The sequence below is a fragment of the Lytechinus variegatus genome, chromosome 8 (assembly GCF_018143015.1).
Source record: "Lytechinus variegatus isolate NC3 chromosome 8, Lvar_3.0, whole genome shotgun sequence".
Lineage (NCBI taxonomy): Eukaryota > Metazoa > Echinodermata > Echinoidea > Temnopleuroida > Toxopneustidae > Lytechinus > Lytechinus variegatus.
The window spans coordinates 20,662,175-20,676,489 of record NC_054747.1 but is presented as its reverse complement, the minus strand read 5'-3'; the positions used below and the strand labels follow the sequence as shown (position 1 = coordinate 20,676,489).

Sequence of the window (14,315 nt, the reverse complement as noted above, 5' to 3'; positions counted from 1 at the left end):
TTGATCAGTAAAAGTAGAAATAATGATACATTTATGAATTTTGGCTAAATACGCAATTTGCATTGGATTTGTACATGAAATCACGTTTATGAGCAATTTTGGGTCTGACATGCACTTGCATAATGTTGCATAATGTCGTAACCGCGTACCCGGGCGTCACAACTTTGGTCTCAAAATTTGCGCGAGACTTGAATGTAAAAAGTCAGTGAGCTGCGAGGTGAAAAAATTTCGCACAGCAGATATATCGCGAAAATTGTTGAGGGGGGGCCATTATGGGCCCCCCCGGGAGAATTAGGGTTAAGTGCTAAGACACAACTCGCATTTAGTGCTGTTATTGTATTAGTTGCCCGCGGGTTCTCCACCATGTTGTGCATGTATCCTGTCAAGAACTTTGCTCTTTTTTTTCAGACAACATGAAATGTAGGCACAAGACAAATTATACAGTTCATGTATTGAACAGTGATAACAAGAGTACAGGGTAATTCTAGTGGTTACCATGTGCTCTAAAGCCTTTCTTATCAAAATAATTTTCAGTTGTACCTTATGGTACAAAACCATGGAAAATTCACATTTGTTATATTATGTTTTATTTAGGCTCTCGTTGGCAGTGTTTATATATAATCAGACTTTTCTAAGTGTATGCGATAAAAAAGTAATTATGTGCAGAATTTGCATAGTCCATGGTTTTACTTTTGTTCCATAGTAAAATTCCACTTCTTTCCGAGATGTTGACATACGAGTCTCATAATGAAAGGAAAGCATACTAAACTCTGCTCCCAGAATATATAATCTGTAATCTCTAGTCCGTAATGATCAAGTTGCAATCTCCATCTAAAGACTCATGATCTAGCTAAAGACCTGGAGACACCCCATAAAGCTTGACACATGCAGACATCCCATCAAGCCCGACTCACACCGTTGCATTTTGGGCATGCATTCAACTGCAGATTGGCCTATTATACTCTGTAGAAGCATTGTTAAAGATAAATGAAAGTAGTTGCAATAAACACTGATTTCATGAGAAAGTCTGTAAAACGAGGCTTAAAGGTATTATTTAACTTTGTGAGCAGCCGATTTAAAAAATTCTCAAACCAAGATGAAACATGTGTACAAGTGCATGTATTAGAACTAATAAACCCTGAAAACAACCATTATTGAGAATGAAAAGCTAAAACTAAGGGGCAAACCCGGATTTTGTAAATAGGCGTCTTATAGACACCTAAATAGTACACATAAGTGTATGGGATGAAATTAACCCTAAAAAGACTGGGGGGGGCTGATTCAGCCCCCCCCTCGACATTTTTCGCAATAAATCCGCCGCGCGAAATTTTTTGACCGCGTCGCTCGCTGACTTTTTACTTTCAAGTCTCGCGCAACTTTTGAGACCAAAATTGTGACCCCCGGATACGCGGTTCCAAAATTACGCAACATTTTGTAAGTGCATGCAGACCCAAAATTACTCAAAAACGTGAATTTGTGTACAAATCCAATGCAAATAGTGTTCTTAGCCAATATTCACAAATGCATCTTTATTTTTCCTTTTACTGCTGAAAATCAATTAATTTTATCTTTTTTATGGTCAAAATAAAGTCCCCAACAATTTCTATTGAAAAAACAATAAAAAACAAAAAGTCAAAAAACAAAGAAATACATAAGAAATTTAGAAAACAATAGAATACATAAGAAAATAAATGTGATTTTGAATTTTTTTTAAATCAATATGATCAGATGCCTATCTAGAGTATGTGAAACAAAAATTAGCATTTCAGGGGCATTATTTTATTAATTAGAGCAAACTTATGATTTTACGCATAAATTAGCATAATTAATGAGACACAAGATTTTTTGCGGAATTTGATGTTATAGTTTTGTAGATAATGCCATGGGTAACGCGTGTGCCAATTTTCGTCGCGATCGCGCGATCGACGGCCGAGATCATAAGGGGGGGCTGAATCAGCCCCCCCCCCCCCAGTCTTCTTAGGCGTCGAAATAGCCCAGTCTATTTAGGGTTAAGATGGTGTTTCCGGTCACTTTATATTTCAATTTTTGAAGCACTAAATAATCATTTTCGAACGCAATTTTTTCTGGGCTTCAATTTTGGAACATATCACAGACACAGGTGACAAGTGTGACCTTCTAGCTCAGATTTTTTAAAAGTCAAACCAATGCTAACCAATCACTTTAATTGTCATATCATCGAGGACCTAGATCTGGTACAGTTACATAAACTGAAGTGTATTATTTCTTTAAATATCGGCCCAACAATTGACCCAAATCCCTTGCTTATTTGTTAATTTCTCAGCAATTACAGAATCCTTTGGCACATATTTTGTATTTATACAAACAGACACTTTGGTGGTCATTTCATTGGATTCTGTACGAACTCATTTTGAAGTAATGATTTTGTAAGGAAAATAGTTTAATCTGATCATGAAATGATATATTAGACGTTTTCATTAATTTGAATTGGTTCTGACATCAAGCACAGTGATACCCTGGACGTTGTCCCGCAAAAACCATGTGATGATGTTTGGCGTTGTCCATCCTTTCCGAGACCCTATCCTCCTTTCCACGACCCGAGTTTATGATGAATGAGAGCTACTTGTGTTCAGTCCTGAAAACTAGATGTTATGCTCGGCTAATTTTTTTTTAGTGTTATTATCATTATGGTGTTATTGTTATTATTACTACTATTACTCTTGTTTTTAAATTTCTCTGAAGGATGTACCCCTTGTAACGGAGCCGGTTGGTGCCCTGCTGATATCCAAGTTTGTGACTATATCAAGGATTGCCCAAGTGGTGATGATGAGGCGGAAAGTCGCTGCAACCATACTGCGTTTATCAGTAAGATTGTTACCTAATTCCCCTTCTCACTAAGGCAGCTCATGATTAATCTATCGGGGATCAGTTTCATAAACTTTGTCATAATAAATTAAAAGTAACAGTTAAAAGCTACTGAAAACCTCTCTGATTGGCTGATGGGCAATTTGTTATAGAAATTCTGTATTTGTTACTGTAACAAATCTTCATGAAACAGGACCCAGGGGAGCATTTATACAAGGACTTGTCAGGTGTTTCATCTGACATACTGTTTTACCTGTAACCATAGTAACAGAGCTCAGCCAATCACATTCAAGGAAATTGTCAGATGACAAATGTTGATGAAATGCTCCCATAGATAATTGATTGGTAGGCCAATTTCATTGTTTGATTAAAAATATCCTTTTCCAGTGAGCACAACTCACATGAATGTAATAAAATCCTGTATTAACCTTTTGAGGAGAAAATTCTGAAATTCCCAAAGGCTTTTTTCAGGGTCAGCCATTTTCAGGGAGGAATGGAATAATTTGATCCTTCCCAACTGCAAGTCCCTGTGGAAAGCCTACATGTGCAGTTAAAAGTAGTCAACTGTTTTATCAATAAGACCTGGCCGTGTGTTCATTGGCCATTGTCAGAGCTGCCAAGTAGTACTGATTTTCCGTATTTAGTACTGAAAATAGAGAGGAATACTGATGGTTTCATGAAAAATACTGATTTCTTAATTTTCAGTTTATGTGTTGTCCTATGGTATTCCTGTGAAAATACTAATTTCCCCACCAAAATACTGATTTTCACCCTTGAAAATACTGAAATGTTCTTGTTCAGGTTTGCAGCTCTGCATTATGTTCAATGAATGTCCTTATATTGGCTTGCAATTAGATAGCATGTTTCCTTCTTCATTATCTGTGCTACATGTATTCTCCCTCTGACATTCATCACTCAAAAGTATGTTCGCTTTCTGGCTTCAAATTTTCTCACCCCATCTTCCCTGTATGCTTCTACTTTATCAATTCCATTTACTCCCTCTCTCTCTCTTCAAATGCTGATCATCTCTTTTCCCAATCACACTCCTTAGTTTTTTTCTTCACCTCTTTTCATAACCATCTTTCTCTTCTTGTATATCGTTATATCTACATGCAATCGCATTCCACTTCTCCCATCTCCGTGGTCTCCATTTGGCTTTGATATTCAACAGATGAGGTCAACCTAGCTCCTGGGGAGTCTATCACCATAGAGAGAAGTTGGCTGGATGGCGCTTACGGGGATCGCGACACACCCGCCAGCGATTTCTACAACTTCACCCACTATGTCTTCAACGCCAATCCCGGTTCAACGCTCTCCGTCGAGATGCACAACATCACAGTGTATGGTGATCCCAGCCCCCTAAACGTGATCTTCAAAGTTTTAGTCGGGACTGGAGTCAATCCTGGTACTGATGAGAATAACGTTGCATACTTTGGACTTTATTACAACTACACCGTTAGCAATTCTCAGAACTTCTCCATTCCTGATTCTGTGGGCTACGTGCTTATAGCCATCCCGAAAGATGTTCAAGCCAACGTAACGTTCCGAGTTACTGCAGTCGGTAAGAACTTTCAGTCTCTTCTACTTTGTCTTCTCTTTTTTTCATTCTCCTTCCTTTCCTCTTTATCCTATTATTTGTTTTTTCCTATTATCCTGTATATGTGCCCTGCCACCCAAAAACCAAAAATAAGTGGACCCAAATGAATATTCAGATTTTCATTGAGCTTGAAAATTTATTTCCTAAGCTTTAAAATGATATATGATATGTTAAAATTGACCAACAATAACCATTACAACTACTTGATTGAATACAGAGGAAATTCAGCAAGAGCTTTAAAAAAAGGAGAAAACAGCGTTTGAAGTTTGGGGTACACTCAAGCATGAGATGTGCAAACTGTGTAATCTCAGTTAAACTTCCAAGCAGTCTGAAAAATGTATTGTCCAAGAAACTCTTGTATCTTTTAATTCAACTACACATCTTCAAATTTTTACAGTACATGTACGAAAAAAACAATTGCTCTTTCAGATACATGTAAGCCATGTTTTAACTTTTTGGTTTTTGGAGACTCAATTCCTATTTTTGCTATTTACAGAGAACCTTACCTGGCAACTTCTTGGTCGTTTTGGGGTGGTACATTATAGGTCACATATAATCCACTAGGTGATGTGTAAAGAAATGTTACTTTGCATGAAGACATTTCACACCCGAATCATGGTCCTATTGCATAAAAGTTACTGTTATAGTAACTTTGCCATCAAATGGTAACAACCATGTAGCAATGCTAATCAGCCAAATCAAATCAAGGATTTCAGGGAAGTTACCACTGGATAGCAAAGTTGCTACAATAGTAACTTTTGGTCAATTGAGCCTATATTGCACAAAATTTTATCGAAAGAAAAAAGTTTAACAATAGTTTAACTTAAATATCAACTTGAAGGGGAAAATTACAAATAGTCCTGGGCCCCACCTCATAAGAAGTTGTTATGATAGCAACTCTTGCTGGAATATTAACTTTTATTGGAAGAGCCAATCAAGAAACAGGATTTTCACTCTTATGGTAGTTGACATTCCAGCAAAAGTTACTATCATATCAACTTTTTTGAACAGATTTATTTTCTTTTCATAAAGGGAGAAATTACAAACCGATGTGATATACAATGCTGCTAATCATTGTGTTTAGGACGTAGGTATTTTAATTTTTCACGTTTTATATACTTCAATGATAAATCCATTGGGTAAATGTAATTTTAAGTTTCAGGACAAACTGTACATGTCTTAAGGGTAAAGTCCACCCCAGGAAAATGCTGGCTTGAATAAATAGAAGAAAAATCAAACTAGCATAGTGCTGAAAATTTCATCAAAATCGGATGTAAAATAAGAAAGTTATGAAATTTTAAAGTTTTGCGTATTTTTCATAAAAGAGTGATATGCACAACTAGGTGAGTCAGTTGATGATGTTCATTACTATTTCTTTTGTTTTTATTGTTTTAATTATACAACATTTCATTTTTTTATAGATTTGACAATAAGGACCAACTTTACTGAACCATATAGTAAAAATAAACAATGCTAATTCCACATGTTCAGGGAGAAATTAATCGTTGCATCACTTGACACTGAGGAGAAAATTAGAATAGTTCATATTTCATATAATAAAATACAAAAGAAATAGGGAGTGGATGACGTCATTGTCTCCTCATTTGCATACCAGCCAGGATGTGCATACTGTTTTGTGAAATTAAACAAAACTTCAAAATGTCATAACTCTGTTATTTTACATCCGATTTTGATGACATTTTCAGTGTTATGCTTGTTGGATTTTTCTCTTTTCATCCAATTAAACTTTTTGTTGGGGTGGACTTGTCCTTTAACTTTCAAAAAGAATTGTTGTGGAAGTAAAGCGTTTGAATGGAGAAAATTTCAATGGATCTATTTTATTTGTTGCCACAGAATGTTTTGAGTTTTCATGCCCAACAATTTATCCCATCCATGGTAATTGCATCTCTGAAGACTGGGTCTGTGACAACATAACTGATTGCTTGGATGGTAGCGATGAAGCCGATTGTGATGGTGAGTTTGAATTGTAATGAATTTCAATAGACCAGTTAGTAGTTACTTCATGGACAATTTTGGTCAAATGACCTTTTATTTCTTTCATTATGATAGGCAGATAAAATAAACAAGGAGAGAGAATGTTAATCTACTTCTTCAGAATTTGATTTGTCGATTTATTCATGTATTGATATAGTTATTAACTTGTTCATTTATTTATCAATCGATTTTATTTATTAATTATTGTATTAATTAATCATTTAATTTATGTGTTTTTAGTGCATGTTTTTTTTTTCTTTTGTGATATAGAGATCGAGTCAGAAGTATCATTCGTTTTAGATTATTTTCATTTATTTCAATCTATTTTTATTTATTAATTAATATATTTATATTGATTAATAAATGCATTTATATGTATTTATAAGATATTACGTCAGCTAACCTTACATAGCAGGATGGAGAAATTGAATAGACCATGTGACATGTAGAATAGCACACCAATGAACACTTTATGAAAGTATTCATTGCATTCCTACTTTTAATGCATATCATGGCATGTTGAACAATGTACGTGGCAAACTGTGAAATACCAGTCGTTCGTGGACGAATTGTTTTTTGTGGATGTAAATGAAAACCACTATTCAAAAGAATATATGAATAATCAAGACATCAAAGTTTGTGCTTATCTCATTAGATTTTAAACCACCATGTCACTTTAGTACAAATGACCTTCTTCTGATCATGCGTAGAATCTTTTGATCATGCGCAGAAAGGAACTACAAACTGGCTTATTTGCCTCCACTGGTAAACTCCATCAGTATAAATGTCAATTCGATTTTGATGGGAAATTTTCTCAAACATGGTGAATGTTAAATAGATTTTGTTACATTTTGAAACATGACAAGTAAATTTTTAAAGGCAATGAATGTCACAAAGTAAGATTAGGTACTTTGTGCATTTACTAGGGGGAAGTCTCTTCAACTCATCGAGTCTATTGAAAATGGAAGTAATATTGCATTGGATACCTGGGAATCTTTTGTCAAAAGTTAGTGGACTGGGACAGCAGATCATCCGAAGATTTGCACCCAACAATCAATTGCAAATATGTCGTCCATAGTCAAGAGATTCCGATGCTGTCCCAGTCCACCAACTTCCAACAAACTCCTCTCAGCTCTCCATTATGATTTAATTTGCACGTTCCAAGGAATTGAGTTTTTTAAGAGTTTCTTCGTAGTAAATGCGAAAAACCTCGATTGGAAGGAAGTGCAAACTTTCAGATTATGGTGAAAATGTTATTTAGGCTCGGAGAAAGTTTTGCACAATTTGCAAGAGAAACAAGAGAAAAGAAATTCTGTTTTGAGGCATGCTTGCAGGCCTGTATTCATATTTTTTAATGGAATTAATCTATACAAATTAAATAACCAAGTAACATTTACCTTTTGATTAGTGCTTGAAGGCAAAGTGGTAAAGTTCTTAGGTAAAAAATGTCACAATTCGCATGATTTTTTTGGGGAAGAGGATTTGGTCGCAAGAGGTTTTCGATGAACCCAGCCCCTTCCACATTCCTATATGAATCTTCTATCTGAATGTTAATGATTTCCCTTGGACAAAGCACATACACACAGCCAAATTAACGCTTCCTACACATTCTTATTTGTTCACTCGCATAGGGACTGTGGTCTGAATGTTTATTTTTTCTTTTACTATCAACAGTTTGCCCAGAAGGTCTGTACCCATGCTACTTTGATGATTCAATCTGTCTTAATTATACTGCTGTTGGATGTGATGGAAACTACGATTGCCCAGGTGGTACGGACGAATACAACTGTACAGGTAAGAGTCTCATTCCTCATCTTATTCTCTTTCGTTTCATCACCCAACATTTCTTAGGGACTGCTGAACAGTCCTCCTAGGAAATTATGCATGTATATCTGGAACATGTTATGGTTCCCAATCTAGATTCTCAATAATGGAATTGAAAAATGTTATTTAGTTATAATAATAGGGAAAACCTTGTTAAACACAAGAGTGAACTTTATTTGGTAGTAATTTCACATAAGTTATGAGCATCTTTAGGCATCGCATCAAGCATTGTAGCCATGTTTTTCCTGGTGTAATCCTCCAATCCACCTTTCACTTTCAATCCTCACATTTAATTGTATACAAAATAATGGGGAAATCAGAAAGCTACAATGGCAAAGATGCAAAGCACTATCACAGCGGGCTTCTTGCCAAAAGATGCTGCACAAATTTTTGACAAGTTGGGTTCAGAAATACATGTAGTCCCGTGACTTATTTTCAAGTCCTCGGATTGAGTTTGGGGTAATCCTTTTTGGCACCCTTGCTACTTCTAAAATAATCATGAGACTGATCAACTCGCAACTTTGTCTTGAAAACTTTAAACAAGACGGAAGAATTCCATTAATCTGATTTCTGCTTGTCCATATTTTCTAGGATCTGTTCATGTTGTCACTGCCTGATGCATTTTTACATCAATTTAGACTAATGATTCTCTATGAATTTGAATTATATTATTTTCATTCATGTTCATTGTATAGGATGTTTTGCCTGTGAGGGAAGCACCTCTTGTCAGTACGATAATACGGTCTGTGACTTCTTTGGCCATTGCACGGGAGGGGAAGATGAATCAGAGGATCTGTGCAGACATTCTGAATTCATCCGTAAGTATAACACTCCGTCAGTTGTTATGATACTGCAACAAATAACAATGAAATGTTTTTAAGTTTGATTTCCTTTTCTTTTATTACAGGAAATTGATTATATATCAATAACGCCATCTTAGAAACAAATAGAAAATGATAATGGTCTTACGTCTCTTGTAATTGTGATAATAATCCAAAGTAAAATCCAAGTTGGCTTGCGAAGATTTCAGAAATCCATGGGTTGAAGAGTGTTCATTAAAACAGGTTGATGATCTCGATGAGAAATGAGAATTCCTCTCTCAAAATAACTGCAAACCATTCATTGATGGCGTGCAAATAATTCCACAGAAGATAAGTATTCCAGGTGGAAATAAGCTCGGCTCTGACATAAAAGTCTGGTGTGAAACTTTGAGTTCTGATATGATGTGATCTGACATGATGAAACTGCTAGCTTATATATACAAACTTCAACTATTCTGGAAGTTTCTAGCATCCACCATAAAAAGAACATTCTGCCCATTTCAAGAGCAGTCTACATTTATTACACTCCTGAATGACCTCACTGAAATCAACAATGTCAACAAAATAGCTAAGCCTATTGTTCTTTTCCACTGCCTGAGGAAGCTCTATTGTCTTGCAGTCCCCATTCACAAAGAACAAAATTCCTTAGCCTTTACACAGGCACTCTAGAATGTTCTTTATCATTCTATGCTATGAATGTCCTTAAAATGAAAATACATGTAACTAAATACAATGAATGTAATTACTCTTAAGCCCCTTTTACACCTTCACGGAAGCAACACGGATCATCCCGGATTGTCAATCCGGGGTCATCCGTGTACAGTCCGGGACTACCGTGTACACTCCGGCTACTTATCCGGCGCCATCCTTGATGTACCGGCATGTCCGGGAGAAAAATTGAACATGTTCAATTTTTCATCCCGGAGTACACGGACTGATAATCATCCGTGTTCATCCTTGTAGCCTCCTTGTACATCCGTGTAGCTACCGAATGCATCCGGGAGGCTCCTTGTAAGAACCGGGTGATCCTTGTTGATACCGGCTTTATCCGGGGTCAAATGTTTGTATTGTTTGCGTACATGAACAATAGTCCGTATTCATAACCAAGCACGAGCATGCTCCAGATGCTGCAAAAAGGGACGAAACTTCATTCTAGCCAGTACAGAATGTGAGCAACTGTGAAGGTCCGTGTAAAGACCCAGTAACATCCGTGATCATCCGGGTATTCCTTGTTGGCTCCGGGAGCATATCAAACAGGATCCCTATTGCTACCTTGCCTATCCTTGTAGACTCCGTACTTTTCCGTACATATCCGTGTTAATAACCAGTTAACTCCGTACTCCGGGAATGCTAGGAAAATACAAATTTGGCACCCCGGATCATCACGGACTGAGATCCGTGATGATCCGTGTTGCATCCGTGAAGGTGTAAAAGGGGCTTTACAATTCTTTTTATATATATAACACAGTCACATTGTAAGATACACACAGGTCCACACCATTTTCAAACAATCCCCTGCTTACCAGGGGACTTTTTAATCAAAGTTGTTGGTAATGACAGGTTGTCTTTCTCTAACAGTTACCATAGTAACAGTAAGAGGCCAGTGCTTCTTAGCCAATCAAACCCAAGAATTTGTTGAAACAATTAAGCCATCGATGTCAACTTTCATGATGCACTCACCTGTTCATGGTGTGGCGGTGTGATTCTTCCAGTCATTTGAAATGTTCATGTTAATTTCCTTTAGCTTCTTTGTGATTAAAGCCAATCACTTAACTCTAAGAAGACTGGGGGGGCTGATTCACCCCCCCCCCTGACATGACTGTTTCGCTTGCTGACTTTTTACTTTCAAGTCTCGTGCATCTTTTGAGACCAAAATTGTGACCCCCGGATACGCGGTTTCGAAATTACGTAACATTCAGTAAGTGCATGCCGATCCAAAATTAATTAAAATATGTGAATGTTTGTGTACAAATCCAATGCAAATAGTGTTTTTGGCCAAAATTCATAAATGTATGATTATTTTTCCCTATACTACTTAAAATCAATTGATTTTTATCATATTTATGGTCAAAATGAAGTTTCTGACAATTTCCATTTAAAAAAACAATAAAAAACAAAAAGTCAAAAAACACGGAAATACATAAGAAATTTAGAAAACAATAGAATACATAAGAAAATAAATGTGATGTTGAAATTTTTGAAAAATAGATTTGATCAGATGCCTATCTAGAGTATTTGAAACAAAAATTAGCATTTCAGGGGCATTATTTTAGAACAAACTTATGATTTTACGCATAAATTAGCATAATTAATGAGCAATGAGATTTTTCGCAGAATTTGTTAATATAGTTTTGTAGATCAGCCATGGGTAACGCGCGTGCCAATTTTCGTCACGATCGCGCGATCAACGGCCGAGATCATAAGGGGGGCTGAATCAGCCCCCCCCCCCTGTCTTCTTAGACGTCGAAATAGCCCAGTCTATTTAGGGTTAAACATGCCCGTGAAGGACATGTGTAATAGACCAATATGAAGTTACCTCGTGGGCAGTATGTCATGTACATGTAAGCATGCCTTACATACATGTAGCAGGATGAAGAAATTTAATAAATCCAGTCTAGAAAGTGCACCAATGAACACTCCTTTTGTATTTGTTGCATTTGTACTTTGGATGCATTAACATGTTGTTAAAACGATGTACATGTACTAAATAGGTTCATTATTGCGGATTGAAATAATCGCTAGAGGGTATTCATTTGTCTCGCAATCTACTATGGTCAACAAGGAAATTCGTGATCACTCTCGCAAAAAGTGTTCACTGGCTTTCTAGGAAATTCGTGATCACTCTCGCAAAAAGTGTTCACTAGCTTACAAGTTCATGAGCTTTCGAGTGCCGCTGCAACTCTTGTTGACCATAGTAGATTGCGACATGACGAAAATTTTGCGTTTAAGAGCAGTATACCCCAAGTTTCCCTTATCATCAAATCTCTTCTCAAAACAAGCATGAAATTTAAGTATAGAAACACCTGTTTCTTGACCTCGGTCCGAAGATAATACACCCCAGCATCAACGGTCACAGCAGGGGGCCACACACGATGGATTGCATTCTGTTGAGTGCATGGAGTTCCATGTATACATGCGTTGATAGAAACTTTTTTCTTCCTTTCTTTCTTTCTTTTTCTTTCTTTCTTTCTCTCTCTCTTCCTTCCTTCCTTTCGTTAAGACTGTATCGTTGCGCGAGTGAACGGCATGCATCCCATATTTTCTTGCTGTACGGACAGAAACTAGATGGGATGCATCGCGGTCCTTGCATGCTAAGCATACCGTAATTTTTATTCCGCATACTTTCCTTATTTCGAGGTCGATTTTCTTCGTTCGAAATTGAAAATGGACTAGTATTGGATGTCTGAATGTAATATGCCTTTGAAAACGTGATTAATATCGAATACAATAATTTCATTCCGAAGATCCTTCTACAGGCAGACAAGTCTTACGTAATAGCACAGCTGTTGTTTATCATTTCGTCCTTGGCTCAACGCTCGTTTAGCTGCCCGTGGTGGTGAAATCGAGACAAGGGGATTACCTGGCCAAGATGGGTTTATCGGGGTTGGAAAAGTTGTTTGAGATTTGCAAACGCAAAACGGGGTATGCGACCGCAGTTTGCAGTCCGAAGTGAGGTCGAGAATCAAACGGGAAATTTTCGTAATGAGACAAATGAATACCCTCTAGCGATGTACATGTACTTAGCCTACTGTGAAAAATGTTTACTTGTGTTTGTGTTAAAGCAATTTTCGTTTTCTTTTGGCCGACCCTAGAGAATGTGCTGGTGTCAACCGGGCAATGGGTTGACATTACCGTAACGTCTGGAAACGTGGAGAATCGCAACACCCCGGCAAGCGACTTCATTGATTTCACGCACTACGTGTTCCGTGGAGATCCAGGCACGACCCTTTTCATGGAGATTCAGAACTATACTTGGTCCGATGGCCCACTCGCCTCCCTCCTCCGCCTCTATGCTGGCTCCGGAGAGGACCCCACTGATGCATCGGCTAACGTAGCATTCCTATATGGTGATGGTTATAGTCTGTCCCTAAGCGACTCCTATAACTTTTCGCTTCGGAGTAACACTGGTTATGGACTCGTTGGTATTCCAAAAGATGTGAATGCTTCTATTCAGCTTCGGGTTACAGCAATTGGTAAGAATTTTGAAGAAACAAATAATTTCACATGTTTGGGGCTAGTGCGGGCATGAGATCTGCATGGCATTTTGAAGATGTTAGCTTTTTTTTTAAAATCCAGTTATGAGTAGAATTTCAAAACATGGCAAACATACTGCAAATTGTACAAAATAGATGGTACGTACATGCTCATGTAGTACTGATAAGCGTGTGAGCTCAGTATGGCAATCAGAACCAACATGGATTACCTTATTAAAAAAAATCATATCTTTTGGTACCATATTTTGCAAAATTAGTCAAGAGATCATGGGTTTTGGCTCAGTTGGTAGAGCGTCCGTCTCACAACCGGGAGGTCGGGAATTCAAACCCCTGCACAGTGGCTGCTGGGCAAAGCAAAATTTTGGATTATTTTTATGTCCATTTCAAACAATAAAATATGGATTGTCATGATTTTTTTAAATTTTCATTCAATTATTATGACAATAAAATGTCAAAGAATTTTTTTTCTCCCTTGTTCTCAGCCTGTGACGAGACTGAGAGTCTATGTATTGGATCACCACACTGTGTTAACCTGGAAACTGACCTATGTAATGGAGAATATGAGTGCATCTACAGTCAGGAGGACGAACTGAATTGTGACGAGGGTAAGGCGAATTGCTTGTATGGGATGGTGGGGATGAGACTATTGGTAGGTGTCATATAAAACAAATAATGTTCTTTTTATTTGTGCAGCGGACGGAATGCGTCATTTGGTGAAAGATGAAACGAATGATTCATTCAACTTGGCTAAGCCTCGTTAAATGGATCTTTACGTTTTTCACCTCATGAAGTATTCTGTCTATTATACTCATAAACATTCATTATCTGTAAAATATATCATACTTATTCAATGGATCGTCTTTATGCCTATCCTCAATGAGTAATATTAAAAATGTATTTATATAAGGACTTTGGATCATATTTATTTTCATGAATTATTCATGTTGATAAATTGTTTCTAATAGTCAATATTGTCATTGTAACATGCATGGATGACACTTTTCCAACAGTGTGATGTTT

The 14,315-nt window shown here is 37.0% G+C and overlaps 1 protein-coding gene across 1 annotated transcript in view; it reads left to right on the top strand.

Annotated features, from left to right (window-relative positions):
- The window catches only part of LOC121419553, a 126,043-nt gene that overhangs the window by 72,415 nt on the left and 39,313 nt on the right, over nucleotides 1–14,315 (top strand). Inside the window, 7 exon segments of the mRNA XM_041614009.1 lie at nucleotides 2,722–2,844; nucleotides 4,016–4,405; nucleotides 6,296–6,415; nucleotides 8,111–8,230; nucleotides 8,956–9,078; nucleotides 12,894–13,274; nucleotides 13,778–13,900. Coding sequence (XP_041469943.1) covers nucleotides 2,722–2,844; nucleotides 4,016–4,405; nucleotides 6,296–6,415; nucleotides 8,111–8,230; nucleotides 8,956–9,078; nucleotides 12,894–13,274; nucleotides 13,778–13,900 — 1,380 coding nt within the window.